Source organism: Miniopterus natalensis, chromosome 6 (assembly GCF_054644295.1).
Source record: "Miniopterus natalensis isolate mMinNat1 chromosome 6, mMinNat1.hap1, whole genome shotgun sequence".
Taxonomy (NCBI): domain Eukaryota; kingdom Metazoa; phylum Chordata; class Mammalia; order Chiroptera; family Miniopteridae; genus Miniopterus; species Miniopterus natalensis.
The window spans coordinates 37,415,186-37,439,271 of NC_142086.1; the positions used below are offsets into that span (position 1 = coordinate 37,415,186).

At 38.0% G+C, this 24,086-nt stretch overlaps 1 protein-coding gene and 1 pseudogene across 1 annotated transcript in view; one reads left to right on the plus strand and one right to left on the minus strand.

The window, feature by feature from the left end:
• Positions 1-24,086, minus strand: part of CFAP44 (cilia and flagella associated protein 44) — a 79,818-nt gene that overhangs the window by 20,865 nt on the left and 34,867 nt on the right. Inside the window, exons 16-23 of the mRNA XM_087817803.1 lie at positions 21,917-22,141; positions 18,449-18,594; positions 17,411-17,678; positions 14,805-14,860; positions 14,475-14,637; positions 12,507-12,637; positions 9,759-9,955; positions 7,041-7,215 (exon numbers count right to left, since the gene is read on the minus strand). Of these exons, the coding sequence (XP_087673929.1) occupies positions 7,041-7,215; positions 9,759-9,955; positions 12,507-12,637; positions 14,475-14,637; positions 14,805-14,860; positions 17,411-17,678; positions 18,449-18,594; positions 21,917-22,141 (1,361 nt within the window). The remainder of the gene's footprint in view (positions 1-7,040; positions 7,216-9,758; positions 9,956-12,506; positions 12,638-14,474; positions 14,638-14,804; positions 14,861-17,410; positions 17,679-18,448; positions 18,595-21,916; positions 22,142-24,086) is intronic.
• Positions 7,759-8,329, plus strand: LOC148092887 (ubiquitin-fold modifier-conjugating enzyme 1 pseudogene; annotated as a pseudogene).

The window sequence follows — 24,086 nt, forward strand, 5'->3', positions numbered from 1 at the left end:
GTGCTGGGAAAAGTAGGCAGTCACATGCAAGACAATAAAACTGGATTACTATCTCACACCATACACAAAAATCAACTCAAAGTGAATTAAACCTGAAACCATAGAACTCCTAGAAGAAAGCATAGGGGGTAAGGGCCTTGACACTGGTCTCAGTGATGATGTTTTGGATTTAACACCAGAAGCACAAGCAACAAAAGCAAAAATAAACAAGTAGGACTACATCAAACTAAAGGTTTGTGCACAGAAAGAAAAAAAATCAACAAAATGAACCTGCTGAGTGGGAGAAAATATTTGGAAATCATGTATCTGATAAGGGATTAATATCCAAAATATATTTTAAAAACTCATATAACACAATAGCCCAAAAAAATCTAATTAAAATATGGACAGAGGATCTTAACAGACATTTTTTTCCCCAAAGAAGACATACAGATAGCCAACAGGTACATGAAAAGGAGCTAAGAATCATTAACCATCAGGAAAATGCAAATTAAAACCACAATGAGATATCACCTCACACCTCTTAGAATGGTAATTATAAAAAAGACAAGAGATAAATGCTGGCAAGGATGTGGAGAAAAGGGAAACCTTGTGGGAATGTAAGTTGATGCAGCCACTAGGGAAAACAGTACGAAGGCTCCTCAAAAATTCAAACTAGAACTACCATATAATCCAGCCATCCACTTGTGGGTATTTATCGAAAAAAAGTGAAAACACTCAAAAGATATATGCACTCCCATGTCCACTGCAGCATTACTTACAATAACCAAGATATGGAAACAATCTAAGTGTCCTTCAATGGATGAATGGATAAAGAATATGTGAGATACACACACACACACACACACACACACACACACACAGTATTATTATTCAGCAATAAAAAGAATGTAATTTTGTTATTTGCAACATGGATAGACCTTGAGCACATTACGCTACATGAAATCAGAGGTAGGCAAGTACATATGATCACACTTACAAATGAAATATTAAGGAAAAAAACAAGCTCATAGATTCAGAGAATAGATTAGTGGTTGCCAGAGATAGGAAATGAGGGTGGGTAAAATGGGTATCAAAGGTACAAACTTCTAGTGTAAAACAAGTAAGTCATGGAGATGTAATGTACAGCTTGGTGACTATAATACTTTATTGCATATTTGAAAACTGCTAAGAGCATATATCTTAAAAGTTCTCATCATGCCCAGCTGGCGTGGCTCATGGTTGAGCATCAACCTATGAACCAGGAGGTCACAGTTCGATTCCTAGTCAGGACAAATGTCCAGGTTTCAGGCTCGATCCCCAGTAGGGGGCATGTAGGAGGCAGCCAATCAATGCAACTCCCTCATCACTGATGTTTCTATCTCTCTCTCCCTCTCCCTTCCTTTCTCTGAAATCCAAGAAAAAAAATCCTGTAACTGTGCATAGTGATGAATGTTAACGAGACTTACATTGGTTATAATTTATAATACATACAAATATCAAATCATTATGTTGTACACTTGAAACTAATATAATGTTATATGTCAATTATACATCACAAACTTTTTAAAAGTAAAAAAGATTAATGAAACTAAGAGCTTTTTTTGAAAAGATAATCAAAATTTACAAACCTTTAGCTAGACTCGCCAAGAAAGAGAGACAACTCAAAATCAAAAATCAAATAGGCATTACAAATGATAGCACAGAAATACAAAGGATCATAATAAACTACTATAATAATTGTACACCAACAAATTGGACAATGTAGAAGAGACAGATAAGTTTCTAGAAATATACAATTTACCAAGACTGAAACATGAAGAAATTATAAAAAACTAAACAGACCCATTACTAGTTAAGGATATTGATTCAGTAATCAAACACCTCCCAACAAGCAGAAGTTCAAGACCAGAAGGCTTCACTCATGAATTTACAAAACATTTAAAGAATTAATAACAATCTGCTCAAACTGTTAAAAAAAGAAGAGAAGGAAACACTTCCAAAGTCATTTTATGAAACCAGCATTACCCTGATACCAAAACCAGACAAGGACACTACAAGAAAAGAAAATTCCAGCAATATTTTTAAAAGGATAATACACAATGATCAAGTGAAATTTATCCTAGGAATGCTGATTTAACACTTGAAATTAATCACTGTGACCCACAATAGTTACGAATAAAATTAAAAATATGATCATCTCAATATGCATATAGGAATCATGTGCTAAAATTCAATACCCATCCTTAATAAAAAAAATTAAAAATTATTTCAACAAAGTAGAAATAAAAGGGAATTTCATGTAAACTGCTTCTAAAAGGCTATCGCATTTGATAATAAAAAACTTAATGCATATTCCTTAGTTGGGAACAAGACAAGAATATTCACTGTAACCATTTTTATTTGCCATTGTAGCACATATCCTAGACAGTACAATGAGTCAAGAAAAGAAATATAAGACACAGAGATTGGAAAGAGTGTCTTTCCTCCATACAACATTATCATATTCTTAAAATACTGTAAAGAACCTACAAAACAAAAAAAGTGAGCTTAGAAAATGGCTGGGTTAAAGGTAAATATAAATTAAAAAATCAATTGAGAGAACTTCCACTTCCAGGAAGATAGCATAGGTCTACATTTTACTATTGTTCCTGGTAAGTACAACTAAAAAGGTTGCACATTATATAAAAAACAAACATAAGATTCAGAAATGTGGAAAGAAGAAGGCCAATCACAGAGAACCTTGAAACCCAAGGGAGAATACGATGGTAAGTTTTCTGGGTTTTCTTTTTGAGTCACATATCTCAGACTTAGAGCTAAAGAAAAGAGCAACTCAAGATGGGAGGGAAGCAGGGGATGGGTGAATAAGGTGAAGGGAATTAAGAGGTACAAATTTCCAGTTATAAAACAAATAAATCATATGGACCTAATGGATAGCATAGGAAATATAGTCAATAATATCGTAATAACTGTGCTGTGATGGAAGGTTACAAGACTTGTGATGATCACTTTGTAAGATATATAAATGTCAGATCACTATGTTATATGCCTGAGACTAATATAATATTATATCTCAACTATAATTTTTTTAAAAAAGAAAACAGCAACTCAGAAATACCAATAGGTTTAGACAACAAAAACTCAACAAAATCCTTCTTTCTCTACTTAAATGATGAGAAAAAGAACACAATGGCAAGACAGAAAATTTCTAGACAATAAGTGTTCTATTAGAGCCAAACACAATCGAAAAAAACTATGGCCACACCTCCTCCCATGCCAGCAAAGGCAAAACGGGGAGTCCAGATTTCTACCATCATCAAGCTTTAACAAGGTAAAACGACCCCTCTAGGGGTTGGTGTTAGAGAAGGTGAGTCCTGAGAACTTGGACTTTTATCACCATAGTGAAATAACAAGCCACAGTGGGGACCCCATAGGATAGCTTGAACTTACCACCCATAGCAGTAAGAAGATGATCCACCCCTCCTTGCTGAGATAGTGTTTGAGGAGGCCTAGTGGAGAGTGATGACTTTCACCGCCCTCCACAGTAACAGCGGAGGCCAACTGAAAAGCAAAGTAGTATTAATGAGGGCCTAATGGGATCTGGAACTCCAACTCTTGTCGACCAAGTAGCCTCTTCCTGCCTCAGGTGTCAATTGGAGAAGACTGGGTAACCTAGACTTCTATATTCATAATGACATGGCACTCCTTCCTATACTGCTGAAATCAGTGAAAGCCAGCTAAAACAATGTATAAATAAGATCCAGAGTCTCATAATACCCAAAATGTCCAGATTTTAATAAAAAAATCATTTGTCATACCAATAATCAGAATGACCTTAACTTAAATGAGAAAAGACAATTACCAGATGCCAAACCCAAGATGAGAACATTAAAATAATCTAACAAGGATTTTAAAGCAGCCATCATAAAGTGCTTCAACAAATAATTGGAAAGGTGCTCAAAACAAATGAGAAAAAAAAAAGTCTCAGAAAGAAATGTAAGATATAAGAAAGAACCAAATAGAAACTTAGAACTAAAAAATAAAATAACCAAAATAAAACTCAACGGTTGGGCTCAACACCAGAATGGAAAAAGCAGAGGAAGGAATCAGTGAACTTGAAGATGGAACATAGTAATTACCCAATCTGAACAACAGAAAGAAAAGACACTAGAAATAAATAACAAACAGATAACAGTATCAACAAATCACACATAGCTTTAGGGATCTAATAATTGTGTCAGTGGAGTCCCAGAAGGAGAGGAAAAAGAGAAAAGGACTTCTAAAGAACTATAATAAATAATGGATGACGACTTCCCCAAAGTCTTTTTTTGGCAGGAGACAAAAGAATACAGATTCAAGAAGTTTAATGAATCCAGCAAAGAATAAATTTTAAAAACTCTATACCAAGACACATCATAATCAAACTCTTGAAAACTAAAGACAAGGGAGAAAATGTCTTAAAAGAAGCAAGAGAAAAATAATATCTTACATATAGGAGGCAAACAATTTCAATGGCAGCAGACAAATCATAAGAAACCATGGAGTCCAGCGGGAAGCACAATATTTTTTTACATGCTGAAAATAAGAACCATTAATACAGAATTCTATGTGTAGTAAGAATGTTCTTCAGGAATGAAGGGAAAAATCGAACCATTCTTAGATGACAAAAAACTAACAGAATTTGTCACCAGTATATTTGCCATAAAAGAATAGCTAAAGGAAGTTCTCTAAATAAACATGAAATAATAAAAGACACCTAGGAACAGCAAAAAGGAAGAAATTAAAATGTTAACAGTAAAAATATGGGCAAATACATTTTAATTCTATTTCTGTTATGCTTGTATTGTTATGTTTAATGACTGAAGAAAAACTATAACACTGCTGTTTGAAATGTATGTAGAGGAAATATTTATACAATATTATGAACAGGGGAAATGGGAGGGGCAAAGGGACATAAAAACAGGTGAATTTTCTACACTTCATTCAAATTGATAAAATGTCAACACCAGTAACACTGATAAATTGTGTATAGATAATGTAATACCTAGAGCAAATACTAAAAAAGCTATATACTCAAAATAACACTATAGATTAATCATGCTGGAACTCTAAAATATTCAAGTAAACCACAGGCAGCAGGAAAAAAACAGAAAAACAAAAAATAGAATATATATAAAACAAAATATAAAATAGCGGATATTAGCTTCAAATATCAATAATTACATTAAATTACCAACTGAAGAAATGAGACAGAGTGAATTAAAAAACATTACTCAACTATATGCTGTCAATAAGACATTAACTTCAAATATGGCAATATTGGTAGGTTGAAGTAAACAGATGAAAACTATTTTACTGTTTGAAAACTGAATGCTTTCCTGCTAAAATTAGGAACAGATGTGGATGCCAGCTCTCTTTATTCTATCTCAATATAGTACTGGAAGTTCTAGCCAATGCAATAGGAAAAGAAAAGGAAATAAGAGGCAAACAGATCAAATAAAGAGAAATAAAACTGTCCCTATTTACAAGTGACCCGACAGTCTACACAGAAAATCCCAAGCAATCTATCCCCACCATCCTCCAAAAAAACCCTCTCAGTGCAGCAAGGTCACAGTACCCAGGTAAACGCAAAAATCAATTGTACGTCTATACTAGTAATGAACATGAACACAGAGACACCAAAATTAAAAGCACACTACCATTCACAAATGACAAAGTGAAATATGTATGTGTATATCCAACAAAATATACATAGTACTTTTATATTGAAAAACAACAAAAAAGATGAAAGAAATCAAAGATCTAAATAAATGGAGAGTCATACCATGTCCATGGATTAAGAGACTCGACATACTAACACAAGGTTTAACATAACGCCTATCATAATTTCAGCAAGATTTTTTTGTAAACACAGACAAGGTTATTCTAAAATTTATATGGAAAAGCAAAGTAATTAGAATAGCTAAAAACAATTTTGAAAAAGAATCACGTGACAGAAATCAGTCTACCCAACTTCAAGACCTATTACACAGCTACAGTAATCCAGACGGCATCTACTGGCAAAGGGACAAACACGTAAATCACTGGATCAGAAAGTGAACTGGGAAACAGGCCCACACATATATGCCCAGATGGTTTTTGACAAAAGTGCAAAGGCAATTCAATGGAGAAACTAGAGGCTTTTCAACAAATGGTGCCGGAGCAACTGGACATCCACAGGCAAAAAATAAATAAACTTAAACATAAATCTCATACCTTATACAAAAATGAACACCAAATGGATCACAGACTTAAATACACAATGTAAAACTACAAAACTTTTATAAAAATAGATGAAAATCTTTGGGATCTAGTGTTAGGCAGAATTCTTAGACTTGACACTAAAACTAAGGTTCATAGAAGGAAAAATTGATAAGCCGGATTCAACAAAACAAAAATATTTTGCTGTGCAGATGACCCTGTTAAGGGAAGGAAAAGATAAGCTACAAGTAAGGAGAAAATATTTGAAAACAACATATCTGACACAGGACTAGTCTATAGGATATATTTTTAAGAACTCTCAAAAAGCAACCCTTAAACTGCTAACAATCTTATTTGAACATGGGCAAAAGACATGAAGAGACATTTCACCAAATAAACAAATCAAAAGGTGGCAAACAAATGAAAAGATGTGCTGCTTAAATAAAAATACCTCACACTAGATTTTTTAAAAAGTTGATTTAAGATGCTTAGAGACCTCCAGGTGAAAGCCAAAACTCTAAGATGTTAGAAGAACATCAGGAGAACGTCTTCTTCATGTTAGGATAAAAAGAATTTCTTAATCCTTAAAAATTGCTGAGTATATTAATAACATGGAATTCCTAGACCTGAAACTCTTATTTTCATAGCAGTTCCACCAAAGTATCACAACCCTGAAAGATCCGGCTGACCTGTCTTCAATAATTCCATCTCTGTTTCTATTTTTTTCACTTATTTAAATTAAAAATTTTTATATTTATTGACACTATTAAGGATATCTTGAGATTCATATTAAAATAAAAGAGTTTACATAAAAAACTTACAGTTCATCCCATTCTTTTTTTCGCTGATGAATCTTTTGCTGGGCCCTTTCGGCTTTTAATATAAGTTTCCTCGTTTTCTCAATTTGATTGTCCACCATAATTTGACTTAGGGTCTTAGGCCGAAATTCCTTCCCTTTTTCTACAATTGATTCTTCTGGGACACTAATGCTCCCACCTGGTACAGAGAGTCAACAATTTTTTCAATCTTTTTGAAACATCAAAATTAAATTCACAAATATTGTTTTCAACCTATCACATTTTTTAAAATTCCAGGTAATGTAATGAACCTGTAAATCACAGTATTTATTAAGCAACTACCATAAATTCAACCCCATAATAAGTATTTTAGAATACCAAAATAAAGAGATCTAAGAATATTTGCTTTGAAGGAACTTATTGAAAAGTTGGCAAGATAAAACATATGTATTAAACAATCAGACAGAGAGATAAATAACAATGGGCCACTGACATATACAGGGTGTCCCCCAAGAATGTATACACACACTTTGAATAATTATAAAGGCAGTGTTTATTAAAATACATTCCATTTTCAATATTGAGCTATCAGCCATTAAAGTGTGTGTACATTTCGGGGGAGCACCCTGTACGTTGGGAAGCTGAGCAGGACTGTTTGTGATATAATAGTAAGGGAAAAAGAAAGCAAGTGAGTCCTATTTGAGATGTATAATTTGAGATCCCAACTGCAGGGATCTGTGGTCAATTTAAAAACTGGTCAGAAACATACAATCCAATCTATAATTTTAAAGTTATTGGATTTAGGCCCTCGTTCAAGATGACAGACAAGGCCACCCAGCATGTCGTGTCTGAGATCCTGGTGCTGAAAATAATGCCGGACTTGAGATCAGGAGATCAGGAGATCAGGAGCTGTGGGTGCAGTGGCTCAAGGAGGAATATCAGTCTCTTGTCGAGTGTGTGGAAAACAACAAGAACGACAATGACTGGTTCCCACCGAACCAACCAGGGAAGTACAACAAGGAAGGGACTGGGTGGGATGGAAAATGCTGGTGCATTCATGATCTCCTCAAATGAGTTTGGCATTCCTATCCCATATCCCACGACTGCTCCAGAAACTGCAGTCCCCGACCTGGATGGAAAAACAGCAAAGATACATATAAGGGCGGCAAAATATGTCTGACTGATCGCCGTCAGCCTCTGAGGACCAGAACGTGCCCATGAGACTAGCTCATCTCCCGGCTCTGGGGCTGGGTCCATAGCTGGCGGTGGAAATCCTGGACGTGATTCAGCATAAGGAGAAATGCAACCACTGAAGGCTGGACAGACGGCCCTTTGACAGGCTGCCTTCCTGTTCCCTGTGCATCCCTCTTCTTCATCCAACTACTTCCCTCACACTCCTTCACCCGTGGCTACTATGTAGCTGCAGCAGGCATTGCTGAAAACAACAAAAAAACCAATATTGCTACTGAATTTCTAAGGCTACAGAGGGAGAGGAAAGACTAGGGCTTTAGAAAAGCAAAAGGCAATTTATATCCCTTCCTCTGCAGGGATAGGGGGGTGACTGAAAGTGGATATATGGTCTTTCTAGTTTCCGGAGATAACACCAATGAAAGTTACTTCCTCTGGGGAAAGGGGTGGGAGTTATTGGCTTTATCAACTAATAAGTATCTACCAGGGGAATTACTCAATTTGTGTTCAAGCTACATAGGGATATACTTTAGAGATACATGAAAAAAGTTCATGAGATGGTCACATAGTTCTAACTCGCCATGTCACATTTCAAATATATAACAGTATGGGAAAGGAAGAGTTTAGTGTGGTCTGGATGGCCATGGAAAAGCTTTATATAAAGAAGTGTAATTCAGTCTGGGTCCCCATGAACTGGTAAAACTCAGAGAGAAGAGTGAATTGGTCACTCTAGACGGAGCCTGCATATGGAAGCATCAGGCATAATTAGGGAGCAGCAAGCAGGACAATGAGCTAAAAATACAAGTTGAACGGTATGAGAACACACCCACACCATGAACAGGAAAGAGACTAGGGACACACAATACTGGGATAATGGTTTCAGAGCTTATCCTAGAGGCAGAAGAGAGCCGTTCAAGGCCCCTCCATGAAGAGGGTAAGCCAGCTTCAAGGTCAGGACCATGTCCCCGGCACTGGTCCACACCTGGCCAGGCTACACAGCCCCTTATTTGCTCTTGACTGGGCCCTCCAGGCCATTCCCCGAATCCCTGTCTTCCTTCCAGTCGTCTGCAGTCACCCTGTGGGTGGCGACAAGAGGCAGGTCGCAGGAATGACAGGGACTATTTTCACGTCTGTACTCTCAGCTCATAGGTCTGCTTAAAGCACATGCTCTTGGAAATCAGTTTGAAATGCCGTGTTCTCGCCCCACACTCCGAGGTGGAGCCCAGGGATCTGGGAAGAAACAATGCCCGGAAACTAGCATCTGGGGCAGTCCTGGATTTAAGAGCAGGTGGCTACGGGAAGCATGGAGTGCTCGTGTCCTCTCAGTCACAAGGCCAGGGTGGCTTTTCTTCAGCAGCCTGTGTCAAATAGGAAAGCTGGCGTGGAGCGTTTGCGGGAGCCGCACCAAGTTCCTTTGGTTACTTACTCTAAAGGAATAAAGGGGGAGGCAAGAGGCTGAGCTCGAGGCCCCGGGGAGCACTCCAGGGTTGCACCTACCGAAACAGCTCGGCTTCGGAATCTTAACAAGGGAGGGCATAAAAGGCTTCTCGTTACCTGTATCTCGCTGGCTCTCCTTCCTCCCAGCTCCCTCTTTCTCAAACCTCTCCATCTTGCTCGCTCTTCTGTCGAAGTGGCTGGGCCGTTTGGATTTGGAGTACTTGGAGGGCTTCACGAGCCGGTAGGAGGACACCTTGTGGTCGCTCTGTATGGCGCGAACCACAATGACATCGCCTTCCAGGGAGTCGCGGAACCTGAAAAAGAAAACAAGCACCTGCGGCAGTCACCATTTTAATCATTCTACAGGATTATTAGGTAATAAAATAAGACTGCAAAGCACTGTACTTATAAATAATCCATTATAGCACACTGGATCCAAAATTTAACCATGCACATACCAACAAGGATGTGACGGAAGCTGGATAAGACTTGGTTAAAGAAGTAGAATTTTCTTTCTAATGAAAGTACTGAACAACCCATTATTAATCAGTATAATATCACTGTTTTGCTAATTGTTTGAAGAAAATAAAAAATTTTCAAGCTAACTTCAGTTTAATGGTAAATGGATTATATCAAACAGAGAAAATGTAACCTATTTCCCTATCTATTAACTCCTATTATATATACATCTCTCTCATTATATATATATCATATATTATAAATAATAGTGAGATGGATATCTATCAGATATCTCATATATATCCTATTACCCTATTTGCCTCTATAAAAAACATTAAGCTCAGGAATTCATACTACTTTTTAGTTCACTTTTCTCATATAGCCAGAGAGATTTATCTTTTAAAAGTTCATCAATTAAATTGTTGCTATTTTTGGTCCTAGTTCATAATTATTCCCCCATGTTTAAATTTTCAAGTTTAACTCATTTATCTATATAGCAATTATTTCTAGCTTGTTTGCTTTTCTTACTGTTTTTCTAACTCAATCCTTTCAACCGTTTTAACTCTTATTTCTTGAAGACTTGAACAAACACGTAACAAAAGAGATGATACAAATAACCGATAAGTACAGGAAAGAGATGAAAATCATTACTCATCAGGGAAATGCCAATGCCTAGGATTTCAGGAACGGACAGTAAGTACCAAGTGATGAAAAGCATGAGTGTTACGGGTTGAATTGTGTCCTTCAAAGGAAATGTTGAAGTACTAACCCCCAGTACCTCAGAATATGACTATTTGGAATAGGGTCCTGACAGAGGTATTCAAGTTGAAATGAGATCATTAAAATGGGTTCTAACATGACTGGTGTCCTTATAAAAAGAGGCAATGTGGAGCCCGGCCGGCATGGCTCAGTGGTTGAGTGTTGACCTGTGAACCACGAGGTCATGGTTTGATTCCCAGTTGGGGCACATGCCCGGGTTGCAGGCTGGATCCCCAGTAGGGGGCGTGCAGGTGGCAGCCTGTCAATGACTCTCATCATTGATGTTTCTAGCTCTCTCCCCCTCTCCCTTCCTCTCTTTCCTCTCTCTGAAATATATATATATATAATTTTTTTTTTTTTTAAAGAGGCAATGTGGACACACACAGAGGAAAGGTTATATGAAGAGACACAGAGCGTAACCATGTGAAGGCAGACGGCATGGAGTGATGCATCTACACCACTAATCGCTGGCAAACCACCAGTAGTCCAGAGACCCGACCTGGAAAAGAGTCTCCTTCCCAGCTCTCAGTAAAAAACAACTTAGCCAACACTTTGATCTTAGACTTCCAGCGCCCAAAATGATCAGACAGTAAATGTCTGTTATTTTAAGCCAACCAGTCTGTGGTACTTTGTCATGGAAGTCCTAGGAAACAAATACAATGGGGATCAACTCAAATTCTCATACTGTGATGATCAGCGTATAAACTGGTTGAACCATTTTATAAAGCTGTTCGGTAGTGTCTAATAAAGTTAAACATGCATATAACTTAGGACCCAGCAGTTCCACTCCTGTTTAAATAGCAAACAGAAGTGCTTACATCCATCAAAAAAACATGCACAAGAATGTCCATAGCCCCATTACTCATAGTAGCCAAAAAATGGAGAGACCACTCAACTATTTATCAACAGTTAAATGCATAAATAAATGGTGGTATAGTCGTTTAATGGAATATTACAAAGCAATGAAAAAGAATGGGCTACTGCAACCTGCAACAACATGGATAACCTTAGGCGTGTTACCAAGAAGCCAGATACCAAAGAGTTCATACTACAATATTTTATTTAGATGAAGTTCAGAAAAAACTAATCTATGGTGGTTTTCAGTTTTGGAGAGTAAATTTTTATTGGAAGGGATCATGAGGGAACTTTCTGGAGTGTTATGTTTTTAATCTGGGTATCAAATATATGTGTTTATATATCTGTAAAAATTTATCAATCTGTTAAATTAAGATTTTGCATTTTAGCCCTGGCCAGGTGGCTCAGCTGGCTGGAGCATCATCTCCTACATGTTTTTCATTTTAAGTTCTTTGATTCTATTTTAGTTTGTTTTTTTAATATTTACATGCTGTTTTATCAATTGGATAAAAAATAATTTCTCCAAAACAGAAAGCAAATACGTATTACATAATTTGGTTTGTAAAAAATCTAATTGTTAAACAAATTTCTCAGATTTAAACTAGAAAGGAGTGAGCAGAAAGCTCAGGAAGATACTAGTAGGACTGATAAGAAAAGATTCCTTGAGATTTCAAGAGTGAATGTGTATTTCAGGAGACCTCTTATCTGACCACTTCGATTAAGCCATTATAAACTATCTTATTCTAATATATTCTCTCACACATCTTAAGTTGCAAGAAATATGAATCCTACCTATGCCGCAGCTTCGTTAGGCCAAGTTGATATTTCTCTTTTTCCCAAGCTAATTCCTTTTCCACTTGTTGAATTTTAAAAGCTGTTCTTCTGTTAATGTCCGTACGAATTTTGGAATCTATATCAAAATCCTGCAGATAGGTAGATTTGTTCATCAAAATGGGTACTTTTATCAGTGTGCTTTATCAATTCTATATCATACACGTTTTTAAGTTTCATCCTCAATTTCATGCAGCATCATTACTCTCTACCAAATATCATAAACTCTCTCCATTCTAGAAGGAAATTACATACTTTTGATCTTGCTTCCACAAAAAATGGAAAAAACAGTTCTCAGAAATAATTAACAATAATGCAAATGAAGTTCTCAACGATTTTTCTCACAATAAAAATAATGAATGCTAACAGAATATTTAAAGACTACACAAAGCTTAAAAAAATACTCCCCTTGCAAAGTTTTAAAAACTATATTCCCTTCACCCCCACGTGACCCTACCCAGGAAAGACGGCAAAGTCTGGCATCTTCTTAACATCACCAAGTTCTGGTTGAATGTCCTTTACCAAGGGTGCTATTTTCCCCATAAGGATACTTAAGGGGCTTCATGTTTTTTTTCACTTTCACTCCTGTAAATGCCAGGGCTTCATTCACACTGAATTGGGAGTAGTAATTATTCTTTCCAGAGGTGCGGGTGTTTTAAGTAATGATGTGCGTAAAGTGCTTAACCACAGAACTGGCCTCAGTTCCTCTTTAATTTGAATCATGTTACCCATATTCTGCCAGGGTCTACCTTTTTCTTAGTAAAAGAGCTTAACATCTTTTAACCGATATGAGTTAACTATTAGGGCTTCACCAAAGCATTTTTTTATTTGAAATTGCCTAGGTGCCTCTAGAATGATAGGACTGGGTAAACCATGGATATAGTCAGGATGATGAATTCTAGGTTTTCATTTTATTAGGCTCTTGACAGTAGTTCCATTTAGGAAGAAGTACAAAATGAAAAAAAAAAAAAATCCCTAACAGGTAGATGGGGCTTTGCAATAAGTCACAAAAGAAAAAAAATTAATGTAAAATTTGTTTAAACAATTAAGTGATCACCCCCATAGCTACAAATATACTAAGTTATCTTTCAGAAACTTTGTGGGTAAATCAGGTATCATCTTTTCAACAGATCTGATTAATTATAGAAATGGACCACCCAGAATCAAATTTTGTATATACAGGGTATCCCCCCAAAATGCATACACACTTTAACAGTTGATAACTCATTTAATTTTCATTTCTTTTCAGGTTTAACTGATTTGAAATAATGAATGAAGCCAGACTAAGCTTTGAACAAAGAAAATTTATCCTAAGGTGCCACTAGACTTTTTTTATGGGGATACCTAAGAGAGAAAGTTTACGGTACAAAACCAGCAACAGCTGACAAATTGCGAGCACACAAATACTGAACGAAATGATTCTTGATGTTTGTAATTCCATTGCTTTGCATTATCAGCAGTGCCTGGACCAGAACAGTCATCATTTTGAAAACAGGCATTGACCAAAACAATTATTCATTTCTGTAGATTCTTTTAAATTTTGAAAATAAGCAGTATGCTAAAAACACTGACTTTATAATCATTCAAAATATGTATATACTTTTGGGGGACACCCTGTATGTACCTACCTATTCAATAGTTAGATATCTTGACTACATATGACTAAGAGTCAATAACCAGATTCAAATCTATATTTGTACCTTATCTTATCAAAAAAGCTAAGGTAGCTAAATCCAGAAGTAAACTTTGTATTAAGAGGTTCCTCTACATCCAAACTAAGTTGTAAGACAAGTTCTACAGTGGTTTAGTTGCTGCCAACACACTGACAGGCCAGATAAATGGAAGCTTAAAGATGATTTTAAGCGTTCCTACTTATTTCAAACCAGAAATCGCATGTTAAAACTAAAATCAAATTTATTTTTTGCTTACTGTCCGTTTAAACTGCATGTGCTTTGGTAATTGGTCATTCATTTCTAATAGTTTCTGATATTCATTCCTCAAAGCTCCAAGTTGTTCTCTCTTCTTGGCCTTTATTTCTGCCACTTCTTTCATTAACTTGTCATGTTCTCTTTTTCTTCTGGCATCCTCTATGCTGGAAACAGAAATTCAAAAGGACAACAAGTTAGGATACAGAAACAGCAGAGAGAAAATTAGTATTAAAATATTTGGAAATTTATTTAGCTTAGTCAACTTCTGCAAAATGTTGGTTTGTTTTGTAAAAGCTCAGGTCTAGTAGGTATTCATAAAAAATTCCCATACCTGAAAGCTTTGGGATCTTCAATATCGTCTGGAATTGGCTCTGTTTCAATTCCAAACTGTAGGAAGAGGAATAAAATGTTAGTCCTTTTAAATTGCGTATTTTCCTTAAAATATCTAATCATAAATTGAGGGGTTTTCCCCTGCCACATTCTAGCAACTGTAGGCCTGAAAAGTATTTTAGCAAAAAATAAATAAGAGTGCCCTGGCCGGCGTGGCCCCAGAGCATTGGCCTGAGCACCAAAGGGTAGTGGGTTTGCTTCCTGGTCAAGGGTTTGTACCCGGGTTGCAGGTCTGATCCTGGTTGGGGCGCATGTGGGAGGCAACCAGTCGATGTGTCTGTCACATAGATGTTCCTCTCTCTCTCCTTGCCTCTCCCTCTCCCTTCCACTCTCTCTAAAATCAATGGAAAAAATATCCTCACTCCTTGGGTCAGGATTAAAACAACAACTAGGGAGAATATTGCAGTTGACTAAACTTATGTTTCTGCTTCATCAAAAGGGTAGGTAGAGAAAGTCTTGAAACTTAATCACACATACACGAAATGTTAATATCACCATATTGCCCCTCCAAAATGTAAGTTACTAATATTCATGTGTTATTAGCAAAGAATACAAACAAAATTTTTCTCATTGATTTTAAAAGTCTTTTATTAGCATACCCCTTTTATGCATACATAATTCCCCCCAAATACCTCAGATGTGTACACTAGACAGATTTTTAAACATATTCTTAATCTTTAGTAAGCATTTCACTGGACCTTACTATAACAAGGCATACAGTGGGAAATGCACAGAATAATATACCCCCCCTCTTTGAGGAAGACATGAGATCAGACCTAGGAGTCTCCTCTGAGAAAGGTGGCCAGTTTAAAGGAAGGGGTCCCGTGAGGAAGTCACTCAGCAGTTTACTCAGGAGCCCGGCCGAAACCCGCTTCGGTGCAGCGCAGAGGAGTCAGAGCCCGTGAGCCAGACACAGAGGCTTAGTGCGCTAGCGAATCAGCTCGTAGGCAAAATCCAACTTGTTTATTCTCTGTTCTCCTTCATAACAGACAGGTCTCTGCTTCGCTGTCATTCATTGTAAAGGCACAAAGGCTCTCTTTTGATCAAGTTGTTTGGTTATGGTCTTTATATGCATGAAACGTGAGTCTACATATTTTTACGTAAGACAGGTCTATGACTTTAGTAAAGGTGAAGTCATAAATCATGACCAGTGTGAGACGGTGATGGCCAATACACCACAGTTACCGTTAATCACTTAGGACATAACTTGACTGAATTTTAGTTATTTTTATTCTTTTACTACCCAGAGATAAGCCCCTTAGTTCTCCAAAGTAGTTTGATTTCCAGGATCTCCTGGCCTCAGCTGCTTAGGATAAGTTTGAGTTGAAACAAAGGTGCTCCCAACAGTTCCAATATGTATGCCAGTTGCTCTCAGTCCTGGCTACACATTAAAATCACAGAGGCGGGAAAGGGAGAGGTATGGATGCCTGGGCCTCGCCTTCAGAGGTTCTGATTTAATTGTTCTTGGGTAGGGCTCAGGCCTCTGTACTTTTAAGGGTTCCCTAGCTGATTCTAAGGTACTGTACAATAAAGTAAGAGCCTCAGGCCTAGGCAGAGCTTAGTTTTTTGTTTGTTTATTAAATTCTTTCTGATTGTGCGTTCTTAAGAGGAGAGTCTGCTTCAGTGATTTAAGAAATATTGACTGCAGTCATAAATAAAAGGACACTATTATACAAATGTGGAATGTATTTTTTTCTCTCCAATACGGGTTTCCAGAGAGAGCTGACACTAGGTAGAATGATAAAGATCTTCATCTTGTTCATATACTTTCCCATTCTATAATTCCTCTTCCTGAGCTGACCTCTTTAGACAACAGTCCATTCTCCAAATTTATGTGCTCAAATCTTCCCTATGTTCTTTGTATGTTCTTTGGAAGTTGGCTACCTGTTAAGTGGGAAGCCAATGTGTTCATAGGAATTTTAACTCTGGTTTTTCTAATACAATTCCTTATTCCCAGAGCAATTCCAACAGTTATTAATAATTTATCTAAAGGAACCACTTTGATAACAGAAAATTCAGGTCCTGTGACAGGGCAAAGGATATAATTTGGGGATCTAAACCCTCAATCTGCATTCTGTTTAAGAATAGAATAATTTAACTGAATCTCCAATCCTGATCCACACTGTCATATTCTAATTAGTGCCACAGGCACTAATATTTTTACAACCCCTTTCAAAGGCACAAATTATGGTGTACATTTCATATATGCCCCTTCGGTGAGTGAATGAATAAAAATCAAAATACATATCTGGAAAATAAATGTGCATTTTGAAAATAAACTTTGATCTAGTGATTACTACAGAGAAACTAACACAGTCTTTTTAATTTGGGGAATTCTATACCTTTAGTAATCAGAGGAATTCAACATCTTTAATCTTGAAAAAGACACCAGAAAGTCAAGATTATAATACTAATAGAAAGCCTATAAAGTAAATGTGTCTAAGTAGTTTTCAATTTTTAAAGAATATGAACAATTTTAGCATCACTATTTTAAAATAAAGGGTTTTGTTGTTAGTTGGTTGGTTGGTTTGTTAGTTATATACATACCCTGGGAGACGGCACTTTGGCTTTCATACTTTTTAACTCATAAACAGAAAAAATGTTGAAAACAAAGATATTACTATCTGCTCCAATAGTCACAAAAAAACGGTCATCAAAGCTAGTAGAAATGCTTTTAACACATCCATAAGTATTGTCATGCACATTAAAGTGCCAGTAGTGTTCCATAGTGGTCAATGAAGAGTCATTCGGACTTAGGATATAGAGTCGAATTGCTCCATCTTGCATTCCACAAAACATAATATCTTGGTTAATACTATGAAACAAAAAGAAAGCAAATTGTTCTTCATATGACTAAATTTTTAGTAACAAAGGCATTATGGACTAAATTATGTCACCCTCAAAATTCACATGTTGAAGCCCTAGCAAACCATGGAAGCCCAAGTGAACTAATACAAAAGGGTAGAGGGGAAAAAAGCCCATTTGAAAGTTGGAGCTATTGCATTTGGTCTCCAAAAGGATGACTGGCATATAAGCTTAATTCATAATTATGAAAGGAGTAATAATTCATTTGTGATTTCTCCAGAATCATAACCCTGAACCTATATTATCTGACCATAAGGTAGAATCCTCCTAAATAACAGAGAGTAAATCCATACAATTCAATTGTGTGATAAACAGCATTTGACAGGAAATTTGATAGGATGGATTGAAATACAGTTTTAAGATTAAGCTTTGGCCCGGCCGGGCGTGGCTCAGCGGTTGAGCGTCGACCTGGGATCCAGGCGATTGGGGTTCGATTCCCGGTCAGGGCACATGCCCGGGGTTGTGGGCTCGATCAATGACTCTCTCATCATTGATGTTTCTGTCTCTCTCTCTCCCTCTCCCTTCCTCTCTCTGAAATCAATAAAGCTATATTTAAAAAAAAAAAGATTAGCTTTGATTCTATTTAGTCTTTTTATTTATTTGTTTGAGTGCCCCTCCATTTGGACAGACCTTTAAAAACTGACAATATTCACAATGGACAAAAACACAGGCAACAATGGGTTATTTTTTTTAAAAAAAGCTTTCTGAAATTCTGTTCACCTGAAAATGATGGTTTTGATGGGATTATCTTCTGTATCCTCAAGAAAACGGAAATCAAAAGGTTCATCTTTCCTTTTTGTGATATCACTACTTTTGTCATATGGAGGGAACTCGCAATGATATAGAAAGCCAGAATTATAGCCGCCCTGGAAAAGGGATAAATAACAAAGAAGGTGGTACTTCAATATAAGACACATCTGACAACATGAAAAGTTTTTGATTATTTCAAATTTTAAAGAATACAGGTGTCTTAAAACATCTACTTTATATGATTTCTAAAATTATAGATAGGTTTTACAAAGCATCTCCGCTGTCCATTTATATGCAACTATACAATTATAATAATAAAACACCTTATGATGATTTGTTTCCACTTTAAGTCAATAGAAGAGTTCTCACCTCTGACTACCTACTGAATCCCATTATATTTCAAGTATTATCCTGAATAAGCAGTATTTAATAACAGAATTATATATGTCATGACGAATCCTAGGGAATGTGTCACTACCACACCCTACACTAAAGAAAATATTAAAGGTTATTTTTCAGGCAGAAGATGTAATGCCAAAGATAGAGAAAGAGACCAATGGCAAAAAAAATGGATAAACCAAAATGATACTGAGAATATAAAATAGTAAAATGCCCTTTGGGGACACAAATACATATATAACAATAAAATATGTGACAATGAGGGAAGATACATAGAATGAAGTGCTGTAAGATCTTTTTTCTCTAGGACTAGTAAAAGAATAAATTTATATCAAATTGTATTAAGTTAAGGGTGCATATCATGATCTTTAGGATCACCTCTAAAAGAACAGTAAAAGAACGTATAACTAGTAACCTAAAAGAAGAGAAAAATGGGGGGTAAAGGCCTTAATCATCCAATAGGTGAAAAGGGGAACACAGAATTGGTGTGATAAATAGAAACAGTAAGTAAGATGGTGGCCTATTTCAGGGGCAAAATCTTTAAGAAACTAAGAGGAGGTGGGATCAAGAGGCCATCTAGAGCAGGGTCCTTGGGAAGTTGTAGGGGATCATTCAAGGTTTGTAGCAACAGGCAAAGCAGATAAAACTTGTATGGATCCCTATTGAGACAAGATAAGGAAATTCCATCTGACTGCTTTTATTTTCTCAGTGAAATGTGAGATGAGGTTATCAATGGAAAGTGAGAGAAGGTGCAAAATGTTTGAGAGAAGAATGAATTAAAACAAAATTTGGAAAGTGGGAAAGTGAACATGGCTGGACAGTAGAACCAGCCTGCAGTTTGAGTACTGATTTGAACACTGTGGTCATGACTTCAAAAGAAGACTGGTTTTCTACAGCATCTGCTTTCATGTAGGCACAGTTGGCAAACAGCTGGATCAAGAAGAATTACTGTCACTGCCTCTGTGAACTATAACAACCTTACACGTCGGTGTATTTTCATGGGTAAGAGCATGGACTTTAGACCCTGACTCAGACAAGCAACACCATGGCTGACCTCAGGACCAGCTGCATTGACTAATGACCCCCTGCCCTGGCACCAACCAATCCATCAGTGGAGACCACAACCCTGAAAGGACACACCTGGAAAGCTGCTGAATATTCTACCGAGATCTTCCCCTGGGACCTCCCCTAAGATCTCCACCCCTAAAACCCTTAGGATGAAGGACCCAGCTCACTCTCCCCCCAAGGAGCATGCCCTTGTCTCCCCCTCCTCACCCCCTCAGGTAGGTTACCATCACCTTCCTCAATTCTAAGCTCCAAGGGTCCTTCCTTTGCCTCTATAACTTGCTTCCTAAACCCATTTCTTCTAGGAATTACTTCTTCCACCTCTGTGATTTTATAAACATATGTTCTGTTAGTCTGAGTCTTTCCTAGCCAGAACTCAAGTACTGAGGTTATTGAACCCAGGTCCCGTCTGACCTCATGGGTCTAAAACCTGATGCTGTTCCTGCTGCCTGGAACAGTTCTACTTCTCACATGTGACTTTGGGTAAGTTACTTAACCTCTCTATGCCTTGGTTTCTTTTTATGTAAAATGCAAATAAGAGCAATTATTTTACAGGGTAGTTGGGAAGATCACTCAGAACGGTATCTGGTACAAGATAAGTTTCCATAATTAGCAAATAAAAATACAGGATGGATGTTAACTTACTGTGGTAATCATTTCAACATATATGTAAATCAAAGCACTATGCTGTATGTACACTGTAAACTTACACAGTGCTGTATGTCAAATTATATTTCAATAAAATGGGGGTGGGGGAGATTTTTAAATACAGGATGCCCAGTTAAATTTGAATTTCAGATGAACAGAGAATTTTTTAGTGTAAGCACGTCCCATGTAATATTTATTTGGCAGCCCTAAGAGTAAGCACTAAATATACTGGTTAAATTACAACTTTTGCATGTATGTTTCAAGGACACTAGAATTCTATTACATTACACTCCAGTTGTTTCTATGCCTCTCTCCTACATGATTATGAGGAAACTTACTGGAGGGCAGGAACCATGTCTTACTTATCCCTTTACCCCTTGAACCACCCCTACCCCACCCGCCAAAGTTTAATTGTTTCATAAAAACGAAGACAGACAAAGGGCAAAGGCACTAATAGATGAAGTTCTAAGGTGCTTCCATCACTACTTTTTGTCCTACTTGCCCCCTCACAAGTTGCTATCCAACATATATTTCTAGGACAAGTTGAAGACGGGAGAGGTTAAGCATCGTCACTCCTTGCAGAAATGGTCCTTACCTTGCCAGAGACCTGGGCCAGTTAGGAATTAGTGATAACCCTCCACATACACTGTTATGTCAGTTTTTACTTTTTTGATGAACAGAATTGAAATCTGTGACAAATTTAAAATGAAGGAAATCTTGCTTTGCAATAGATCAAGGAAATGTTTTATAAAAATAGAATGTATGAGAGGATGTCATCGTCACATCACTGTGACAGTCCCTGGTACCCGTCTCCCCAACCCCCATTTTCCTATTCTTCTTTATTAGCCAGGTTCCAGTTTTGTTCAGGGTGGCACTGTGCCCATCCAAAAACAGTCACCTTCCCAGACGTCCACATGTTCGCACAGCATAGTCGCAGATAACAAAATGTAAGCAAAAGCCTGCTGGACAGCACTGCCGTGATTTTCAAGATGCTAATTATTTTCAAAATTTATAAACAACAGACTCAGCTGGAAAACCCCGTAGCCCTGCCCTTCTACCTCCGGTTCTTCCCCCCGTTGACCTCCCGGACCATGGAGAATGCTTGTCATAGGTGATGACAGACACAACAATAGACATATGACAGGTACGTTAAGATGACATAAAAATAACTCACATTCAGCCCTCAAACTCCACATCGTTAATGGTAATTAATAGATGAAGCCTTCCCGTCAGGGTGAGAAAGTAAACATGTACTGGAAAATAATGAACTGCAGAATATACCGGGTTAGAGGCGGCGTAACAGTCATTTACTACATTATTACTCACCAAAGAAACCCAGAACTTCCCTGGCGCGGAGTAAAAGCCACAGAGGATGTGACAGGGGCCGTCGGGGACGAAGATCTCGGGCAGTGGCTCCTCCGGCTCCTCCCCCTCCTCCTGCGAGTCCTTGTCTTCGTCTTCTCCCGCCTCCTCCAGGCGCTTCCTCCTCTCTTCCTTTTCCCTCTCCTTCAGCTCCTTGCGTTTCTTTCGCTTTTCAATTTCTATAAATCTCTTGCAGAAAGAGATTAAGGAGACGTGAGGACCGCTCTCGCCCGCTGGGCCATGCACACTGCTGGGGACGCAGAGGGAGCGCAGGCCCCGCGCACTCGATGCACGTCGAGGGGAGGATATATTTTTATCACTAAGTTTTTCAAATCTTTGGGATAACTTTATTTCTGTATTACCCCCATCGATCCTGGTTTTACAGAAATTATTTCATCTTTTTTTTCCCCCCCCAATAAAGAAGCTGAATAGTTTCTCTCATAGTCTATCCCTCGCAGACCATAAATTAGGTGGGCTTGAGGCAGGAGAGTAAGGAGACAGGAAAATTCCCTGGCGAGTGGAATGGGGAAACTGAGACGGATAGCTAGACGGGAGCTTGCAGCCATCTAGTAAATCATATCCTCCCTAAACCAAAGACACTTAAGGGTAAATGGTTTGCATTTCTCCTCCCCAATCAGTGGGCAAATAGTTTAAATGGCCCCATTCAGGGAGACAGATAGCAGAAACCCAATTAATGCCATTTGCCAACCACACCCAAGGACGGATGAGGTTAAGGGAATCAATCTCATTTTGACACATCAGGGTAAAGCTGGTGAATACTCTGTTGAGATCCTCCCCTCAGGCCTCCCCTAAATGCCCAGGCTTTAAAAGCCCTCAAAGCTAAGGTCCCAGGGAGCTCCCCTTCCAGGGAGAATGCCCACACCTTTCCCCCCCCCCCCCCAGGCACACGTCTCCTAAACTCTAAGGGACCACCAGGGCAGCAATGGGCAGCAACAGTTCTTCTTGGGCAACCCCTGAACCTGTCCCCAAGGCCCCCTTTTTCTGACTTCTTAGTGAGCCAAAGAAGACCAGCCTAGGCTCATTTCCTCAGCCCTTTCTTGCTTCACTGTCCCCAATTTTAATAAACATCCTCTAAAATTCACCTGGACTCATGCTGTGAAATTTTTCCTACAGGAAGTCGGGAATCCACATACTACCGGCCAGCCCTACGCAGACCTGCTAAGGGCCAGGTCCCCTTTCTGGTAACAGGCTGAAATAGTCTATGAGGGAAGTTGTTTACACTTTTAGTAAAAATGTGATTCGGGCCCTCAGCATCTACCAACTGGCTATGTACGGCAAAAGGCTCCTAACTCCAGCACCCCTGCCTCCCATCTGTTACCTCTTTATTCTGTTTACCTCCCAGAATTATCTTCCTAATTTACATGATCTCATTGCATCAATCCCCTCGTCAAAAACTCACAATGGATCCCAATGGTCCAAGAAATAAGTTGAAACATCTCGACTAGTATTTAAGGAGTCGTATATGTTGGTCACAGTCTTGTCACAGTCTTGCCACATCCAGCCACAAACAGCATCCCTCTGTTTCATCAGTCCCTTCTTCATTTCCCCTAAACACCAAACCCAAGTCCACCTTCCCTCAGGCTTTTTCTCCCAGCTTTTACTGCCTTCCTCCTCATTTTCAACCTTTCAAAACTCTTCTCATTCCTTAAGTACTGAACATCACCTCCATAAAGTCATCCTTGGCCTCCTTTCACCCTCCCATCAGCCCGGACAGCGTGGCTCAGTGGTTGAGCTTCGACCTATGAACCAGGAGGTCACAGTTCAATTCCCCATCAGGCCACATGCCCGGGTTGTGGGCTTGATCCCAGTAGGGGGCGTGCAGGAGGCAGCTGATCAATGACTGTCTCATATCATTGATGCTTGTCTCTCTCTCTCCCTCTCCCTTCCTCTTTCTGAAATCAATAAAAAATATTTAAAAAAATTTTTTTAAAGAATCACATATTCTTTTCTCTGCATTCCCCTCAAATTCTTTGCACTGCGATTTTAATATCTATTCATTATTGCCTTCAAATACGGGGTCTGTGTCTTATTTTTCTTTGCATTTTCCCAGCACTTAACACAGGATGTTTTATATTCTAAGAAAGAAAAAAATATTAGAAGATAATGCTTCAAG